We start from the raw sequence: 21,154 nt of genomic DNA on the forward strand, positions 1-21,154 counted from the left end.
GTTCACATATCACATTATATTTTTGTTAAGCTGTATTCTGAACGCTTTGTCGAGAAGGTTACTATGAGAAATGGCATTGAAAGTGTTACTCAAGTTGAAAAGGATTATTTCCAGCAGCTGGAAGCAGATCAGTTTTTATGGCCAGGAGTAAAAAGGAGGCAAGAACATATAGGTTGTAGACTAGGCTTTACTGAGTTCTGTCAGATAAAAGGAATTGACTCTTTATGAATAAGAGAGATAGTTAAATTTCTGCCTACTCTTTGCAAATATGCATGTCTGCAAGCATTTTAATTGGTTTTGTTTTTGTTCTAACTTAGACTTCACTGAACTGACAAATAGAAAATAAAGTCTTGCAACATTCTTTTTTTTTTTTTTTTTTTTTTTAATTGGGAGAAATTAGATGAGAAAAAAGCTTGGAGGAAAAGCATACTTTAAACAGTAGATCATTTGTTTCTTCATGTAGGATGTTTGTTTTTTAAAAAATAAAATCCCTATTAGATATAAATTTCTCATATTTCCTGTTGTATACTGTTGACAGTCAGTTTTAATTTTTCTTCATAGCGTAGGCATCATTCCCCCAAGAAATTGAAAAGCCTGAGAATCTATGAATCTCATGTGGGAATTGCTTCTCCAGAAGGGAAAATAGCTTCTTATAAAAACTTCACGTATAACGTACTACCCAGAATAAGGGATCTTGGTAAGTAATAACAAGGATGCTTGCAGATATGTGCTTGTACCCTTATTAGAATATGTAATTATGTAATTATCATTATGAGGTGTTTTTTTTCTTTCTTTTGTTGTTGTTGTTGTTGATTTTTGTATTTTCAAATTAAAAGCAGGGCAGTTTGCTTTTGGCATGGCTTCCTTTGGTCTGAAAACAGATCTGTTGTGTGTTAATCTTTGGAAAATACCATGTTCTTAATTGGCCCTGCAAATGTACATCTTTTTTTTTTACAAAAAGATAAAAAGATCTTTTTTACAAAAGATAAATAAATATTTGAATAGAAAGGATTGTCCTTTTTGTTTGCCATACAAAGTGTGCTAATTGTGTTGTTATTTTTTGTCTGTTTGTTTGTATTTAATCCCTTAATAGTTGTGACAGTTGTTATGAGGTGTCAGAATATGGAAATTTTAAACATGAGAAATCCTATCATTCAAAGAAACTTCTAGTATAGTGGAACATATATGTGAAACAGCTGGCATGATTAAATTAAGAAGCAGAGTGAACCATTCACCTCAATCTGTTGAATGATATATATTTTAAATTCCTGTGGCATCTTTGCACTGTTCATGCAATGGACAATGTTATAACTTGTTAACTTTCACTCACTGTGATGAAATATGTTTTGTTACACTCAAATGTCGTGCCATACATGACTGATAGCTCTTAGATGTTGGCTGTACTTATCTGTAGTTTGATTTTTATTTCTCAGAGTGCCTGAAGAAGTTGTATGCTTTTCTTCTAGGCTTATTTGTTGAGTCAGTGTTTCACAAAGCATAGTGAGAGTTGCCGTCTGCAAATCTGAATGCTCTCAAAAAATTCATTTGAAATGCCCATTAAATACCTGTGCTTCTTTTCCTGGAGCCAAAGTACTTCCTTCTTTCCAGGAGGTTAATAGGCTGAATGGAATTATGACAACTTTCTGTTTTATGTGCTGATTCTGTTTTGGAGGAGAAGAAATGTTGTGAAAAGACTGATATACCATAAAAGCAATTCAAAGTTAGGCTGCATATTCAGAATATGATAGGTAGTTCTCTTTTTTATTTAAATAAGTAAGCTCTGTGGGAATTGTGTCTCTCTCTCTGTCTTTTTTTTTTTTTTTTTTTTTTTTAACAGTCTAAACCATACTAATTTGATGCTATTTGAGTTTTTATTTACAAAAATGCTGTAAATAATAATAAATGCAATGAGCTTGAATTAGGAAGCATCGCTTTATCTGATCTTTTTTGTATGTGCTGAGTTTATGCCAACTCCTGCTTATAACTAGCTCATTTATGGGTGTGAAATTTGAAAACAAACCCAACAACAGAAGTTTTTGGTTTACACTAAAGAATGATGAGCTTGGTTAAACTAATAAGGCTAAGCTATGTAGTTGTAGGTGTCTCAGCAGATTGTACATTAAACTTGAAAGTTCCTTTTGTTGACTGTCCCTAATTACTAGCTAGCTGAGGCACTTATTTGCTGATATTGATGATAGACTGGAGGAGGCATATAGTAAGTAAGTTCACTACTAGTGCATGGTTTCTCTTTTAGATTTCCCTCTTATCTGCACTGAAATGTTTTAGGTAATGCAAGAGAGAGTAAGTTACTTATGCTTCTGTGCTGTTTTGGCTCTTTGGTAAACTCAGAACAAAAACACTCGTATTTTCTTCCTTTTGAAAGATGATGATTGAACCTTCCGTTTTGAAAAGAAGGTCATGTAAGTATAAGCTATTAGGTAGAGTTACCTCTTGAGAGAGAGAGCAAATTTGCAGTTAGTTGTTAACTATGCATGAGAGTTAAGCCAGCTAAAATAGGTAAAGGATAACACAAATTGAACTCATAAGTTACAGGAGTTGAATTTTTTAGTTAACCATTCTTGAGGCAAGGGTGTATTTTTATTTTTATTTTTTTTATTTCTTATATTTCTATAGGCTATAACTGTATCCAGCTGATGGCTGTTATGGAACATGCATATTATGCCAGTTTTGGTTATCAGGTCACAAGCTTCTTTGCAGCATCAAGGTAGGTACAAGTGCTTAATCTCATTTGTTCTTTTACCTTTCTCTCCATCTGCTAAAATCAGTATGTCTTTGCAAGTATAAGTTTAATGGAAGAAGAAAGCACAGGCTTGGGCATTTGCCATTTCAAAATGCTTATCATAAAAACAAAAGTTTCAAGTAACTTTAGCCATCACAGTATATACCATCTAATCCAATTTAAGCTGCCTGCATGTGTTTTGCATGCCTATGTGGGTGATGTCATTTCATAGTTAAAAAATCTTTTTAACTGTCAGTTTTTAATCACTCCTTCTGAGGATGAAAAAAAACCAACAAATCTACATACAAATGTAATCTAGGTCATGAAGGACTAGTGACATTGATGTACTTTCTGTTAGTGATGTTAACTACTTTTGGCTTAAGTTTGGGTGCCTCCCTTCATAACACGTTTATTTTTTACACTGATAGCCGTTATGGAACTCCTGATGATCTGAAAGAATTGATTGACGTTGCTCATTCAATGGGGCTCACTGTTCTGCTGGATGTTGTGCACAGCCATGCATCAAAAAATTCAGAAGATGGTCTCAACAAATTCGATGGTACAGATTCTTGTTTCTTCCATTCTGGTCCTAGAGGAACTCATCAGGTCTGGGACAGCAGGCTCTTTGATTATGCAAAGTAAGTATACATTATAGTTTCAAGTATTTTAAAGATAATAATCCCTTAGCAGTTATATTAAAGCTTCAGTACTTGCCAAGCTGATTTGGATTGCTTAATGGTTAAAATATCCTGAGTGAAATTCATCTGCTTTGCGAAATGTTTAAAATTGAAGATTAAATAATTATATTCAGTTTCTGTTATTCTTCTTTGATCTATGACTACATATGTTATGTACGTAATTACAAAGCTTATGCAAGTATGTTACTTTTTTATATGTATGAACATTTATAGGTAGCTATATAAATCTTGTGGATATATTTAATACACATATATGTTAAAATATATAGATAACTACCTATATATACATATGCACTTAATATATATTTAATTATATTTAAGTAGAAAATATATTCATATATAAAATAGAAGAATAAGAAAAGCTGAAGAAATCTTGTGAACTCTGGAAATCTACCATCAAACTGTAAGATTGTTACAATTCAGTAAAGGTTGTGGACCTGGCTAGCAATATTCTAAAACTTTCCAGAGGTAGATCAACAGGTAATACAAATCAGGGGTCATTTTCAGTAGGCAGTTTGGTTGCAGGCATCCGGTTTAGGAGACTGAAGGATTTATATGTGGAACCTGTTCTGAATAGCATGTCCTAAATCTGGAGACCTGGACCCTGTCTGGGCACACTTAGTTTTTTGGTAGAGATTCATAATAATGCCAGGTAATGATTAGCATTTAATATAATTTAATTTGTGTTCTCTAAGATAGTAAACTGGGAGAGATTTGTCATGTGTACTGAGTATTTATAGTTGTTTTACATGGAAAGAGGGAGAGAGAGAAAGGCAAACAGCTTATTTCTGTCTTCCTGTCTTCTCTTGTTTTGCTATGCATGTTTTTACTTGAACCATATTGATTTCCCCCTTTTCTTGTCTTCTGTTCTTCATCTAAACAGCCCCTTGAAATGCATTTTTTTTTTTTTTTTAAATCTTGCTATCAATTACAAAGTTCTGGTTTATCCTCTTCAAGGTTTTGCTTGAGTAGGTCCTTCACCAGCTCATCAGTCAGTGACTTAAGAGTTCTAGTCTCTTGTTAATATGTTATTTATTAGGGTTTGTGGGCCTGCATGTTCAATTTACTGCTTTTTATTTTTATTTATTTATTTATTTGTTTTAACTCCCATTTCTCTTCTTAGCTTATCTTTTGTTGCCACTAACTAGTTATGTTTACAGTGCAGATGTCTTTAAACATTAGATCAGAATTGTGTGTTCATGTAGTGTCCCCCCTTGGAAAAAACAAAAAACAAAACAAAACAAAAAGTGTACATATATGTTTTTGTTGCTAGATAGAGAAATCTATATGTATTGTACTCAGTCTGTAGTCTTGACTGACAGTTTCATAGCTAATGAGGATTATAACTGTTTAAGAATGTCACTCTTTAAGAGGTATTGTTATATAACATAGGTCGTTTTTTTTATTTAAAGGAAACTCTCTTATCATAACTCACAATTTTAATTAAACTGAGTGATGAGTGTAATAACTGGCTTACACACTGTGTTACTTAATAGGATAAACTGTTATGAATTTAATTTCTTTTATCTGAGATAATTTTATGATTAATTCAGAGGGCCTATTTGTATTGCAACTAATGCATTTTAGTAGGTCTCAACATAACCACTTCTTGTTTGGGTTGCTTCCTATTAATCTCTGAATCTATGCTCAGGTAAACTCCATTTCAGGTAATCTTAAAGCTTGAATATAATACAATGATGCTTTGCATTTTATTACCTTTTATACTTGTGTATATTTATGTACATTAAATATTCTATACATACATTCAAAGCTTAAAGCTTAAAAGGTACAACAATCATGTTTCTTCTAGGTTGCTCAGAAATTGTTAAAAATATATATTTTCTTTTTTTGTGTGTGTATAAAGATTGCAAACAAAATTGGGTAAGTGTTCTAACTGAAAATATTATTTTTTCCATCTATGGCTCATTGACATGCATGCAGATTTCCATACTGGTAAATGAGCAGCTACACTCTGATTGAGAATAAAAATCTGTGGGATAGACTCAGATTGTTTGCAGTTGCTCAAAGTTTGTTGAAAATAAATGATGCCAAGCACAACCTATTGAATAGCATACAGAATAGTGTCTTTATTGTTCTGTAGTGGATGAAGTCAAATCTATATGTACTTAAACATCAAATACAGACAATACTCTATTTATTTTGGAATTGAGAGAAACTAAATCATTGCCATGAAAGAGATGGAAAAAACAATTGCTTTATCACTTTAGTCTGTCTACATTTTCTTTGAATGCCAAGGTATAAGGAAATTGTCTTGCAACATTTGCAAGATTATTTGGTTGTCTAGGAAGGTTACTGTGACTGCTTACCACAGCAGAAGGTGGCAAGGATCTATATCCATACAAACTATGTTCATGGTGTATTTAAAATATTTTTAGTTATATTCATGTAAGTAGTAAGAAGGTCCAATAAAAGTGGTATTAAAACTTGTGCTTCAGATCTAGCACAGTAATATAATTTAAGAAGATAAAAGTGGGTTTTGCATTGTGGACTTCACAGCAATACCTGATGAACATGTTATGTAAGACTTGTATTGTAAACTGCAGACATGCTAAAAAATAGCTAAAGTGGTGTGATATGAGGGAAAAAAAACCTGAATTTCATTGAAAGATACTAACAGATAAAGTAACTGGATCAGCAAAATAGTATTTTCTGCCCAACTTTTCTATGGGTAAAAAAATATTCTTAATGTGAAAAACAAACAAAAAGCCCCCGAAAACCACCTACCCCAAAAATCAATTCAGAAATAAACTTTCACAGATCTGATTCTTTTTTTTCTATTTTTTTTTCTAAAATCTGGATTGAGGCATTGTGTTTTAAAAATATAGTAATTTGGTGAATCTACTCTTTTATTTCATTCTGTTGTTTTCCTCTTGCATCCCTCAAATCAAAGTAATCCAAAAGCTAAACTAACAAACTCTTAGTGAGTATTGTGTGATATTTTAATAATTTTTAAGACAGCAATGAACTTTTTATATTCTTTGCCTTGATTTCTAATAAAATGGGGCTTTCTGTACTTTACCTGGCACCATCTATTTCATTTTGTTATAAATTAAATGCCTTGTCTCTACTGTCATTCTGTTTGAGATGGCTCACTCAAAATGCATGCAAAAAGCCAATTTTCTCTCTTCACCCATCTTCATTTTAAGTAAGGATTCTGCTTATAATTAGCATAACACAAGCTAAGTGTATCTCTTCTTCCCTCCTCAAATTGTATTTGAACATTATCCAGCTGCCAAATTCATTAGAAGTGTCACTGTAGACCCTGTAGACCAGGTGGGATCACAACTAGAGTAGGTGATTGTGTTTTGATTTATATTCATTTCTCCAAATAGCAAATGTGTCTAAAATACTAATTAGGTAAAACAATTTAAAAATAATTGAGAGCAAGATTTTAGCTAGCAAAGTTTTTTTTTTTTTTTTTTTCTGGCTGTAAATGAGTCTGCTGTTCCTCAGCTTGTTGAAAACTGAGTGTATTATTTTGAATTACTTTTTTTTTCTTTCTCTCTCTCGTTAGGTTTTGTTGGATTCGACACTTAATCTAAGTGACAATAGGTATCCCGATATATTTATGTGTAAGGTGTGCCTTTAGGAAAATGGTAGAAGTAAAACTTGGTAAAAATCATAGGTTGCTCTAGATAATTTTTTATTTGTTTGGTTTTAATATGGTGACATCGGAGCATTTAACCCAAACTTTAAGTTGTTCAGGCTTTGAGATAAATTTGGCACAAAAGTTAGAGGTTAGATTTAAACCTGTTTTTAATGAATGACTTTCTTCCTTGAGCACTGCCATAGGAGATGATGTTAGCTACAAGGTTCTCGGGCCAGAAGACTTCCTTAGAGTCTCTCTTCAGGCTTTTTTTTGGTTCTATTTTTTAGGACCAAATTTTTGGACCAAATGTGAGCCTGTGCTTTGGTTCTTCTGTGCAGGCACCAAACCTGAACCACAGTGAGTGGGAACTCTACACCTACAGCTTTTGTCTTTTTTGTACTTCTTGGTAACAATCCTCTATTTTGGCAATACATTCTTGTAAATGTTTTAGAATAATGGTAATTTTCTTAACTAAGCCATATTTTCTTCATTCTTCCCTCTTCGGTTCTATACTATACAACTCAAGTGATGTTCTATTTAATATGCTTCAAAATGAAGTAAGTAGGGTTCAAAGTATAAACACTGTTCTACAGCTTACAACAAAGGATGATATTCTGGTTGCCACTATCTTCTCCAGTGCAGTCTTCAGAACCATTTACAAAGCTCCTGAATTCCACAGAATTCACTACAGAGTTCATTGCTCTTTTTTTCTTTTTTTCTTTCTTTCTTTCTTTCTTTTTTTTTTTTTTTTTTTTTTGTATGAATATGGTTTGGGTTTTTTTGGTTTTTTTTTTCCCTCTTCTTTCTCTAGTTATTCTTATAGTGAATTATAAACTACTGCAGTTCTGAAACAGATTTAGCCTGCAGTCAGTACAGTGGAAGTATGATAACTGGCTGGGATGTCATTCAGATGCCCAAATATGTACTTCACTATATTTTAGACTGCTTGTCCTCCAGCTGCTTCTCCAAAATGGTGTGGTTTATCTGTCAGTTTTGTTCCATATACCATATTCCAGCCTCATGCAGGTACCTTGGAAGTCGCCTTGCATCTGAAATGGCATATTGCACCTATGTCTGGATGCTGAGACAATAGCCCTTTCTGCCACCCAGTGTTTAAATCTAGTATAGACTTTAAACTGTGTTTTACATAAAGCAGTGATGACCACAGTAAACTATGCAAACTATTACTTATTAATTATCATATAAAAAGGATAGATAAGATTATAAAAATTGCTTTTATAGTCACAGTATCCAATAAAACACATGAGGAGTCTTTGGCATGGTAGGTATCAGTCAGTTAAGAGACGGGAATCCTCCACTGCTTGATATAAGAGACCTTTGATGGTTCTGGATAATCCTCTTCTCACTCATTGCTCTTATTCCTTTACAATTTTGCACCTTTCCTTTTGAATCTGAGCAATTCTTATCACAACAAACTTGTGCATAACTTCTGATTTCTTACCTTTCCTAGCTCCTTCCTTGCTACTTTCCTCAATTATGTGATTTCCTTAGTTTAATCTATTCTTGGTTTGGGATGTAGTTGATCCTCCATTCGTGGGAATGGGAGAAGGAAAAGTGTAGGGGAATGTTACACAGCAATTTATTTACCGTATACAAAAGAGAGGATTCTCCAAATTTCTGGTAAGTGGCTAAAGTCTTCTCTTCTGCACCTTTTTGGGACTTAGCCAAATACAGTCAATATTCTTCCAGCTGCATTTATGCAGTCGCAATGACATCCAGTGGCAGGTCGTGTTTATCACAAATGTATTTTTTCTGAGGAGATGTCTTAGATATCTAGCTTAAACTAAGGCCAAAATTAAAGGTAGTACAGAAACAGCTGTCGGTGAGCTTAAACACTTGCTTTTTTAAGTGTATATATATTATTAAAGTACATTGTTGATTGTGAGGTAGTTATCATAAGAACAAGAGTGTAGATTGAAGGTTTATGCAACATGATACAACTATTCTTATTTCAATTTGTATTCTACCTGTCCTCTTTCATTAAGTACAGGAAAGTTCTCTGTTGACAGTTTCTATAGTATACATTAGCACTGGTGTTGGATTTGACTAGCAAAGATTGTTTCTTAATGACTAAAAGTTTTAAGAAAATACCATTTGTGATGCAGTAGGAAGATTACTGTTTTTTCCCCAAAACTCATAAATTTATGTTTCTTATAAAATGGCCTGTAAAAAAACTACGTGTCATTAAAAAAAGAACAACTGTGTGTCATTAACACTACTTCTAATAGATTGGACTTTTTGAAGGTGACTATAAGAGCACCAAACTACTTTATGACATAAATGCTCATACACTTCTGAAAATCTTGGTTTCTTTGTATTCTCCTCCTTTTGGTTATCACTATAGATTCTGTCAAGAAAGCACTTTCAAATGCATATTTGTGGATGTGGTGTTAATAAATTCCTTGAGGGGAAGGAGTAGTGAAAGCATCAACAGAAGGTAGTGGAATTAAGTGCAGTATATTTGAAATGATTAAAATAATAGCTCTCTGTAATGTTCCAACCATGAGCATATGAATATATGCAGTCTAACCTTGCTATATATAATTAATTTTTAATTAATGTTCTTCTGGAAGCTTGATTGTTTTACTGCACTGTACTGATATGACAAAGAGGCTTTAAAGACAGATGTTTTGAAGCTTAGAAGACCAGGTGTGAATGTATAAATTTCCATGATGGATCCAGTCTCCATGATGGATCCAGTAACTTGCAGTGCAAGCTTTACATGAAGTTTCTGAAATGTGTGCTTAAGTAATAAATTAACATGAGAGGAAGAGGCACGCTGAAAAACTGCAAGCAATTGTTCAAAATTTTGTAAAGTAGTCAGTCTTAAAATATAGAGGTCACCGCTGGTAGCCAATTGAATTAATTCTTCTTTTGAATAGACACAATGACTCTTACCTGAAGTTAATCACAGTATTTCAATAAAGATCTGAAATTAGGCTAGATTCAAGATGCTGCAAAGAATCGTTCCTCATCCATTTAAATGTCATAATGATTTTGCTTTTAGTAATCCACGCTTAAATTGACATATTTCACAGGATTTCTTACGTGATTACTTCACCAAATTGCATGAGCAGTTTAACAGGTTAATGAATCTGTTGTGAATAGGACCATTTTGCTGGGAGGAAAAAAGGTGATAGCTATACAGATTGGAGATTAAGGAGAGGTGTTATGGAAACTATCACACACAAAGCAGGGAACATAGGCTTTATCATAGTAGTGATGTATGCAGAGAAGATCGACGCTGGAGAAAAATTAGGCATGGTACATGCAAGGCAGCGAATACGAACTTTAAGGGATCTTTTCTTTGTCTTGTTTTTTTTATTTTTTGTTGGGTTTTTTTTTTCCTTTATTTTTATTTTGTTACTTTAATGTATTTTTTATTTAACATACAGATAGTTGCAATCAGATTTTGGAAAGATCACTCAAAAGAGACAAAATTAATAATAATGGGACAAAATAATTAAGAACCATAACATAAGTAGATAACAAACAACTATTGAAATACTGTATGTGAAGTAACAGTTTTCCAAAAGTCAAGAGTGTAAATAATGCAAAAGTGTATACATGCGTTACCTCTTAGGTAACGCCTAAATATCAAGGTGTAGTGCATCTGATCTGGAATTAGATACACAGACAATCAGTGTTCAATACTTAGAGTCAAGTTCCCATGTTTTAGCATTTCTTTTCCTCCTGATCATTCGTTCTCAAGAGAAATTAACTGATAAGGAAACAGCATTGGATCACCAGGGTCAGTAACAGTGACTCTGGGAGAACCTCTAAGAAGGACGAGATTGCTCTCATCATCTCTTAATTTTAGCTAGACGAAAGGCTAGAGCCTTTGTCTATTTACCTCGTACATAGTCAATTTAACTTCAAAACTAAGGTAAAGCATCAGAAACTCTATCCACACAGCTTCTATAAGTTAAAAGTAATTAGTAACAAACTTTTATTTTAATTCATCTTCTCAGCACCAGTAGACCGCAGTGAACACACTGTGATCTCAGTATGTGGTAGCTCTGAAGAAAAAGGGTAGAGAAAGGAGCTTATGGAAATGACAGCCCAGATACAAAATCACATCTGAAAAGTGTGTCCCTCAGATTTTTGATGGATTTTGGAAAAAATAATTCAGGTGCTGTTATTTATATTGTCAGCACTTTGAATGTAATGATACAGACCGAGTCTCTAGCATGCTTGAACTTTTCATTTACCTTACAGCATAAAAGTAATTTTTCAAAGAAGTATTTTGGTATTGGCATCTGTTAAAAGTTTATTTTCAAAATCACTTAGTTTATGTTTAGAAAATGTGGAGTGTGGATAAGCTCTCCTTTTAAAGTTTCAAAGAAATATGGCTCACTAGTGTGATTTTTCCATATATTTCAACAACTTTGTGATTGTAATGGAAGGTGTCCAGAAATCTGTCATCTAGCACTACACAACTGAATTTCTTCATCTCCTATACTGTTATTCTTAGGAACTGAATGAATAACCTGCCCCCATGTCCTTGTGTTCCTATTACAAATGGGCTTTCTAAGCTCTGGAGTCAGCATAGGTTCAGTTCTTTCCTTGTTTTGAAGAAAATAAGGTGCTCTGATATAGGTATGAATTCAAATTTTTAAAACGTGAGAGCATTATATGGATGCATTCTAGTTAATGTGAGATTTTGTTCTAACAGATCCTCTCTGAATAACACTTCTTTGCAGTAACAGATGAAGTAGCAATTTTAGAAAAGTGCTACTTAGGAATATTTTCAGCATAACAACTTATATTTGAATGGAAGACAGACCTACTTAAAAAAAATAATAAAAAAAATAAAATCATTTTCCCTAAGTAATTATTGAATGTGTATCAAGTCAAGGTCCGAGTGGACCAGGCTCTGAGGAATCTCTGATCTAGCTGTAGATGTTCCTGTTCATTGCAGGGGTGTTATACTAGATGGCCTTTAAGGGTCACTTCCAAATCAAACAATTCTATGATTCTGTAAGTCTAACAAGTGCATATTGCTGTTGTATCATTTAGAGTGATGTGACTGAAAGTTTCATCTCCCTGCATAACAGCAAACTCATGGGTGTCAGGACATGCTTTCAGAATGGGTATTGTCAGATATGGGACTCTGGAACACTGGCTAAAACTAAATTGCAAAATCCTCTGCATCTTCAAAGATGTTTTTCTGTTGCTCCTCATTACTCATAAAGGAGAGGGGGGAGACCTTTAGTTGAATAAAATACTTTCAACTAAAACTAAATGAGGAAAACTACTCTGTTGATTTCATTTTTACTTAGAGTAATCAATATTTTATACACCTTTCACTTAGTCTTAGAATATCAAATTATGACTTCAGACTCTAAAACAGCAATTAATTCTGAGTTATGAAAAATAGCTTGATCATAATTAATTTTGATGAACATAATGCAGTGTTAATGATTCTTAACTAATAGTTTTTGTGCATTGCCCTCTTTTTTTTTTTTTTTTTTCCTTTCAATTTTTTTTTTAACCATCATTTCTGTAGCAACAGTTGGATTATTAGTTATCAGAGTGTGCAAGAACTGCTCCAAAGGTAACATCTCCTATTTTATTACATTGTCCAGACATCAGAGGCCAATGGTGGTGGTATGGTGGCAGAGGTTGAACCTTCCCACCAATATTCTCTTTCATTTTGTTGCTATGTGACAGATGGCAGCAGAGGAGCATTCTGACAGAATTGTGCCTAACATGGAAGTGCATGTGAAGCAAAGGTGTGTAATTAAGTTCCATGGTAATCATGTGATCTTACACATGCAAGATTTCTGCATTTCTTCAAAAGAGATTCTGAAGAATTGAAGGGCTCAACTGCCTTCTTTGTTTGTTTTATTTTTTGCATCGTAACCTCTCATACTGTTCAGTTTAATGGAATAGGGTTCTATAAAACCATATAAAACATTTTCCTATCAATCCTTTTCAGTGGTTCCTATCTTTTTGTAAAAATGCTCATAAAAGCTGCGCATTTGATAGTCAAATACCTGAACAGAAGAAGACTGTGTCATTTTGTTAACATGTCCACTTTGTGGTATTTTGGCACCTCACTGCAATAAGATTGATTAAGAATAACTGGTCTTCCTGCAGATCTGTTTTGTTTTATTTTAAGTCCATGAGGGCTAGTTGGCTTTTTAAAAAATTCCAGTGGCAAAAGACTCCAGAGGGCCACAGTATAGGCAGTGAGATTACAGGAAATTTTACACTGCATTTTTTTTTTCACAATCACTGAGTCATCCCAAGGCCCTGATTCCTAATTTAGTGTTTCAGACTTTTGTACTTAACTGCATCCTTTTCTGGCCTGAAGGTATGCTATGTACTTCAGGTCACTGAAGTCCTCTGTCACTGCTGTGTTCTGGTGCAGACATCTACTCTTCTTTAAGATACAGTAGAAGCACGATTATCTACAACAGACACAAATGGATGTTTGACAAGTCAAACAATCTAGCACTGCCTCAGAGGGATTTTGCATCTCTTGAAATTAAGATCTGGTTTGCTGTCAAATGTTTACATCTGAATACGTCATCTTTTCTGATTTCAAATGTGTAGGATTTTTGTTTCTTTATTGATTGGTCATTCTTATATGTGTCCATAATGAAGGTCTATCTTTCCATTCTGGTGTCAGAATACTGTTAACTTGTGCATTAACCTGAGCTGGCAAATCACTTTTTTTACTGCATAGCAGGTCTACTTTGCCAACACCTTTCATCCTCTTGCAGTGACACATGTGCATTCTTTTTCAGTAGAGAGCTCTCTGTTCCACAGTTGTGTCTTAAGATCTTGCAGTGTCAGTCAGTTTTTTAGCAAGGGCTGGAAGGAAAGCTGGCCATGAAACCTTTAGACTAAGCTATCGAATACACAGTTGAGAAGATTTTGCTTGTCATATTGAACCTAAAGGAAAGATAAAACGCAGAGAGTTGTAGTATTATGGGTGTTATTTAGTGTAATGCTTTTTTAATGTGAAATAGCATTTAAAAGATAAAGCTATTTTACACAGTAAAGATCAAAGGCTGTAAGTCTTGTAGCATTGTCAACAGCTTTGATGTATCTCAGAATATAAATTGTATGTTTTCAGTATTATGAATTCCATACAGGTAACAAAGTGAGCATAATCTAATCAAGTGAAATGGAAAGGTCATAAGATGGATCTGTTTCTCTTTAAAACAAACAGAACCTCACAATGCAGGGAGCAGAGTGATAGTGATAAATGATTGTATATAGTAAGTGGGTTTTGTGGTTTTGTTGATTCTTTCACAAGTGCTAGGGCTTCACACCCTGCCCCTTTTTTTCCATTTCCAGAGGGGAAGAAGTATGAATGATGTAACCAATATAAGGAAGGATAACTAATAATTAAGATGATAATAAATGTAAGACAAAATGTATGACATGAAAAGGAGTTACAGGTAACAAATCAAATAAATTGGAGAGAAAGAAGTTTCGACCGTGTTGCTCATTGCGCTACTATAAATGGAAGGGAGGTTATTCCTCCATCTCCTGCCTCTTTTACCCGGAATCGGAAAACGTGGGGAATACTGGAAACTTCTGGGAACTGTAGTCTGTCTCTTCTTAGTGTATCTTCCTCTCAGAGAGCTGAAACTCATGTAAGAATAGCCAATGCTGCCAATACCCAGGAAGTGCAAATAGCTGAGAGTGCTGTGAGCTGACTAAAGAAAATGCAGCTCTCTGGTACCATGTTCACTTATGAGGCATAATGCCTCAGAATTCCAGAGTGAATTGTTGTTTGCTCTCTTTATAACCAAAGGATGAAAAAAAAGTAGGTAATGAGAATGGTTTACAAGAATTTTCACAGGTTTTGTGGCAACCTAGTTGTTTAAATTCCGTATAACCTTGCAAAACCAGGTCATCTAAGCAGATGTGTGCTCATTTCACAAAAAAAGCAGATTTCTCAGTTGAAATACATAAGTTATTTTTCACTGGGAGGGGGTCAAAAAACAAGATTTCCCTGCAAAGACCGCCTTTGTTTTGAATTATATTTGAGTGATTTCTCAATTGGTTAAATTTCTTATGTTGTAAATCATTTTGTTAAATGCAAATACAGCATGTATTTTTTTCTCTGTCTTAGTTCTTTCAAGGAATAAAAGAACTTTATCAATTTTATGACATGTAAAATTGTGAGAAACTGTTAGGATGTAATTTAATGCACAACTTTTCCTCAAAAGAAATTACATTTTTAATGAATGCTATCCTGTTTGCATATCTGTTAAATTACGGGATCTATTTATTTTAGAAATGTTACTGAATTATTGCTTATATTGTGGATGTGTTTCATGTATGCTACGATTTTGCAATTCCACAATTTTTTGTTACTTCTGTCAACTTCTATTTCTAGTGCTGCTGCTCCCATAAGCAAATTGAATTGGATGAACTAATGAATTTCTGTATGATTTGTTATTTGCTTGTTCTTTGAAGGTGTTCTTCTGGCTCTTGTTTTGGAGCCATGTCACCGTATAGGGTGACAATTATGGCCTAGAATTGCACCCTAGAAATTTTTTTCAAACACTTTTTCTTTTTCTCAAGTTTATATGAGAAACAGATTTCATCTGTTTGTTTTCTTATTTATTCACAATCTTCTCTCCTATGTGCATTCAGATGGCTGGAAAACACCTCCTGCTCCTACACAGGTTTTTAAAGTAATTGATTTATTAACTAATGTTTTGATTCAGCAAATCCATCTTGTTTACTTTCCTCTGTAGTCACTTGTTAATGTATGAGTAATTACAAATTATTTTCATACTTCCTTTCCATCCTTTTCAAAAGATCAGTCTTCAGTGCCAACAATGTGGGAAAAATTGCATGTGAACCATCTTGGGAATTCTGTGTATGTTTTACAAATCCTAATCATTGTCTAAGTGCTAAAAGGTTATAAAGTCAAGCAGTCTGTAATGAGAAAAAACAGTTTCTAAGACTTGTTGGTGCTTGTGACAATTCATCTACTCTTTGTACATGTTTTATCTTAATCATGAGAGATTATTTTTATCACTGTGCAGCTACTGTTGATGTGACTCATAGTGCTTAGCTTACAGCAGAGAGCTTGCTGCGTATTTGATGCTGGCAGGAAAAGATTCAGCAAGCATTGGCAAAATGTTGCATTTTGAAGGAACAAGTTTGCCAGTTCATGAGAATGTTGATATGTTCTTAGTCTTTTCACCATCAGAGCATTGTCTTTATTGTTCTTTCATTGCAAATCATCTCACATAAAAAATAAGAAATATCTGAGAAGTTCTACAGACAAGAAGTTGGGATATTCCTACTATAATGCTATCTTGTAAATTAAATAATTCTGAGGAAAAAAAGTTATCATGTAATACATGCTCAAAATGTGTTAAATGATTGAATTCAGGCAATTGATTTACATTTCCAGCTTTGGAAATTTTGACTTAGTAATATTTCTGTTTCTATATACACAAACATTTATATGCAATGCATGCAAAGAAAATGAGAAATGAGAGTTTGTTATTCAATGAGATCAGGATTTTACCAGGTTTATAATACATGTAGGATGCTGCTGTATTTTATGATTTAAAGCAGCTTTCACATGAGGATAGTTCTGGGAGGAATGAAGGTGGAAATGTTTATTTGTTCAAAATAGAGTTTGGCTTTTTTGTTGTAATAGCCTTATGAGTGTGCTGCATCTATTATCTCCTAAATAAAACATGGAAAATATCAAGGATCTCCTTCACTGGCTAATTCCATGTATGTGCATAGATAAATTACGATAGTGATGCTAACAAATGCACCATGAGTTACGTGGTACCCCTTCTACCTCGCCCTGCCAGAGGGTGATGAGTGGACGTGCCCCGTGTGCTTCTGTGTATCTTGCTCCTTTCCCTAAGCTCAAACTTGGTAGTGGGTGGGACTGTCGTTATGTTCTACTGGCAAATGTTGTATGTGTGGGCAAAAAATACTTCATGGGAATGGTTGAGGTGAATGAGCTGTCCTGAACCTTAGCTTGTAGGAGATGCACTTGGTTGCAGCCTGTACTGAGGGTACGAGAGTACAGGAGCACAGTATTGCACAGTCAGTGGAACCAAGACAGGAGTGGTTTTGAAACTAGTGTGGTTAGTGTGCTGGGAGTAGGAGGAGACTGTTCTGCTCTTTGTTACAAATTTTGTTCACAAATGCTGCTGTGCTTACTTACTTTGGAACTTCTTTTATATTTTCAATTTACTGTTCTTGCCTTGTTTGTGTATTTATTAAATCTCATTCCCATTGTTCTGAATTGCAAATAATATCTTTTTGATTTCCATTAGCTTGTGCTTTAAGCAGTTTCTGTAACACAGTATATGATATGGTGCTAGTAACTTCCTGATGACATGTTATTTACATGCATAATTGGGGGGGGGGGGAAGAAAAAAATACTACAGAAGTTTTCGAACTTCTATTGGGCCTAGAAATTGCTGTAAATCCATAACATCTTGTGGAGCAAATCTTAACATAACTTCCTTTCCATTTTTATAAGATCTATTTCCTCAGAGTATAACCAGTTTTAGAGATGCAAACCATACATACAGTAACACATTCTGTATTATAATATGTTAAAACATCAACCTATAAATATATGTATGTGCAGATAGATTGTACCTTTTTTCCTAGCTCTCATCCAGTAGCTTAAAATTCTGTGCAGTAAGAGACACAGGTCAAGGAATGGGAAAAAAGTCATTAGAAAAAATAAAATGTCCACTATGAGTAGTGTATGTAGTATATTCGAGTAGGTGCATTGTGTAAGGAACCATAGTTCCTTCCAAGGTTTCTAAAATTTTCCATTCATGTTATTTCAGCTGGGAAGTTTTGAGATTCCTTTTGTCTAATCTGAGAATGTGGATTGAAGATTATGGTTTTGATGGCTTCCGATTTGATGGTGTTACATCTATGCTCTACCATGATCATGGGATTGGTAAGTGATTTAATCAGTTCTGATGTAAGCAGTCCTGTTGCAGCTCTGTTGTGGAAAATGTGTTACAAAAATTAACTGAATACTCAGAAACTAATCTAGATTTGCCAGTATCTTTTTTCTGCTCCTATGAAGATAGATTTGAAATTTTGAATAACAATTTACATATTACAAAGTATATTTTTATAATGTATGTTTTTAAACTTCCTGTCTTAATAGGCAAAGAATTCAGTGGGGATTACAATGAATATTTTGGCCTAGATGTGGATGAAGATGCTTTGTGTTATCTGATGCTGGCCAACCACATGATTAACTTCTTGCATCCAGACTGCATAACAATAGCAGAGGTAAAATCAGAATTTTTCATACTCAGTATTGATCAATTTGCTTCTGGATGTGATTTCCTGGTAATTATCAAGTCATCCTTCAGGGACTCAGGAAGTGGCATGAACTGGTAAATGTTTATTAGAGGACAGTCTGTGCCTTGTGAGGGGGAAAAACAACTGGAATACACATATTGGGAATTTTCTCCACATAAACGGGTCATTAACTAATGTGAAGATTTATATTCTTTTCTTTTTTACCTCTCATTTTCTTGAACTTGAAATTATGTTTGTTTTTATTACTTTGTTACTTTTTCATGATCGCTATTTGTCACTAGCAATTCATGGTACTAAAAATTAAGAGCCTTTGTGCTGTTTTGCATATTTTGAATTATGCTGGCATAATTGACAATTAACTTTCATAATAAATGTGATAAATTTGTAAATACTGAATGTGTATGATAGTTTATATTAAGTGTTAAATTCCTTCAGGTTTCTGAGGGAGTAAATAGGCTATGTTTAAATTGTTTGAGTTCTCTTGTGGATTCTTCTGTTATTATATTTAAATAATTCTTTTCATTAAAAAAAATAATATATATATATATATATCTCATTATGGGACTATATAGACTGTTAATGAAACACTTTTGTATTAGAGTTCTTAGTTCCTTTTCAGAAAACAAAATCATGGTACTTGGGTAAGTTTACATTATAGACTAAAAGCTTAGTGGAAGGCTATCAAAACCACATCTGGTAAGCAATTAATAATAAATGGTCTCGTTACTCTGTGAGTAAATGGGAAGGCTTATTTTCTAAGAAGATGTAGATGATAAGCATTCCTGCCAATGAAATTTTGAGTTCAATCTGCCTATATTTCCAGGCTTAAGAACTCTCTATCATGAGTTGCCTCATCTATTTCTCTTCCTTGTGTTGAAAACTGCTTCTGTTTCAATACATCAGTCTTCATCCTTTGGGAGTACAAAAGACAAATTTGATCCAAATGGATCAAAAGGAGAAACTGTTGGCATAAATGAAAACTACGAAAGATAATGAAGAATATTTGTTTGCCTATAATGATAGAATGAATGCCATAGGAGTAAAATGTGGTTTTGTATAACCATAACCAATCATAATTTATATTACTTTTCTCATATTTTTTACAGTTTTTTAATATTCTGTATATTAAAGATCTTAGTAGCTTCTAAATTTTTAGATACTTCTGTCTGTATGTTTGTTTTTCATTTTGTCTTTTAAATAAAAATGTGATTAAGGCTTTGTATAATTAGAAGGAAAAAAATAATAAGTAGAATTATATCATGCCTGAAGGTTTATAAAAGCAAACAGACAAAAAATCTCTACTGCAGTGACTGCATTTTTTGCATACAGCTCATGTCAAACAAGTGTGAACAAGTGCTTAGGCTTTGGCTGCTTACATCTAATGGAAAATATGTTGAACAATCTAATACTGTCTCTCTTTTTTTCAGTATTAAGGCAAACTGTAGATATAGATGAGTATAAATATTAAATTTGAAATCTTACTTCTGCAAAATCTGACTTTCAAAAATATGATATAAAGTCAGTGGAAGGTATTTAAATCTCAGACTCCCACTGTTGATCTGGTAAGATGCCACAGAGAAAAGTGTGTGTTTCAAGTCTGATGTCTTGGAGACCATTAGTCATTCTTTTGATTTAGGAGAACTGTTTAACTTAGTTTTCTAGTGTCTACAGTGGAAAGAAATGGCACTTTACTAAACTTTGAGATTTACAACATATGGGATCTCTATATTTATTTACCTTGACATGAAGATACCTACATAAAGAGACTGAATATTGTAGAAAATACTGTTTTAGTACAGAAATTCTTTTGACAACCTGTCTTATTTTTAAAGCTGTGCACTTCCCTTCAGTATGGCTACCACTAAATTTAACTCTTCTATTAATTTTCTTCAATAAATTGAAAGAGTGAAGTTTCATATGAAAATCATAAAGACATAAATTTTGAATAATACTTCAAAAGAGAACATAAATTTGTTCATGTTGGAATGTAACTAGGATAATGTAGTCTTGCCTCTTGTTCAAAATATGTTCAAAACTGAACTTAGGCAAGTTTGGCTGCTCAGTGCTTTTTTTCAGTTGGTCTTGAAAACTTCCAAGGATGTGTCTCCCACTGCCTCTCTGGGCAGTCTGTATATTTAACCTCCTAGTGATTTTCATTTCTCCTTATACTCATTTAGAACCATTTCTATATTGATTTAGCACCTGTGTCACTCATTCTCCTGCTGCTTAACTCATTATGAAGACTGTCTTCTCAGTAACCCCACAGGCACTGTTAGGTCCCCTACAGTCACTTCTTGCTCATGCAGAACAAGGCCTAGTCTTCAGCCTGGCAAAGGCTCCAGCCTGGTGTCCTGCTAACCTTCTGGTAAAACTCCCTTTGGTTTGGCAGTGTCTGTCTTTAGCTGGGCAGGGAAAAAAAGTAGATGCTGTTTTCTCTGTGGTCTAATGACTGCTGAGTGAAGTGTGATAATCCCTTCCTTTGATCTGTCTGTTCATTCAGCTGAGGTTGATGCCAGACATCTCTGGTGCCAGGACATGCTGCTGACTCCTGTTCAGCATGCTGCCAACCCAGGGCCTTTTCAGCAGAGCGGCTCTCTGGCTTGGCAGATGAAAGGGGTTAGTCCATGTGTGTCAAACCTTTTGACTTGCCTGGGTTGCAATGGGTGAAGAGGAATCGTCAAGCAGTATATAAAAGAGATAATACATTTAATATATTTAACTAATAAAACTTTTTTTTTTTTTTTTTTTTTTTAATTCGACTAGCATGCTATTTGACCTTGT

General features: G+C 33.9%; 1 protein-coding gene across 4 annotated transcripts in view; it reads left to right on the forward strand.

Moving 5' to 3' along the window:
• The window catches only part of GBE1 (1,4-alpha-glucan branching enzyme 1), a 140,222-nt gene that overhangs the window by 54,017 nt on the left and 65,051 nt on the right, over nt 1–21,154 (forward strand). For all 4 annotated transcript variants that reach the window (XM_015880095.2, XM_015880105.2, XM_015880114.2 and 1 more), the window contains exons 5-9: nt 562–697; nt 2,635–2,725; nt 3,169–3,378; nt 17,881–17,996; nt 18,213–18,340. In XM_015880095.2, the coding sequence (XP_015735581.1) occupies nt 562–697; nt 2,635–2,725; nt 3,169–3,378; nt 17,881–17,996; nt 18,213–18,340 (681 nt within the window). The remainder of the gene's footprint in view (nt 1–561; nt 698–2,634; nt 2,726–3,168; nt 3,379–17,880; nt 17,997–18,212; nt 18,341–21,154) is intronic.

Source organism: Coturnix japonica, chromosome 1, assembly GCF_001577835.2.
Source record: "Coturnix japonica isolate 7356 chromosome 1, Coturnix japonica 2.1, whole genome shotgun sequence".
Classification (NCBI taxonomy): domain Eukaryota; kingdom Metazoa; phylum Chordata; class Aves; order Galliformes; family Phasianidae; genus Coturnix; species Coturnix japonica.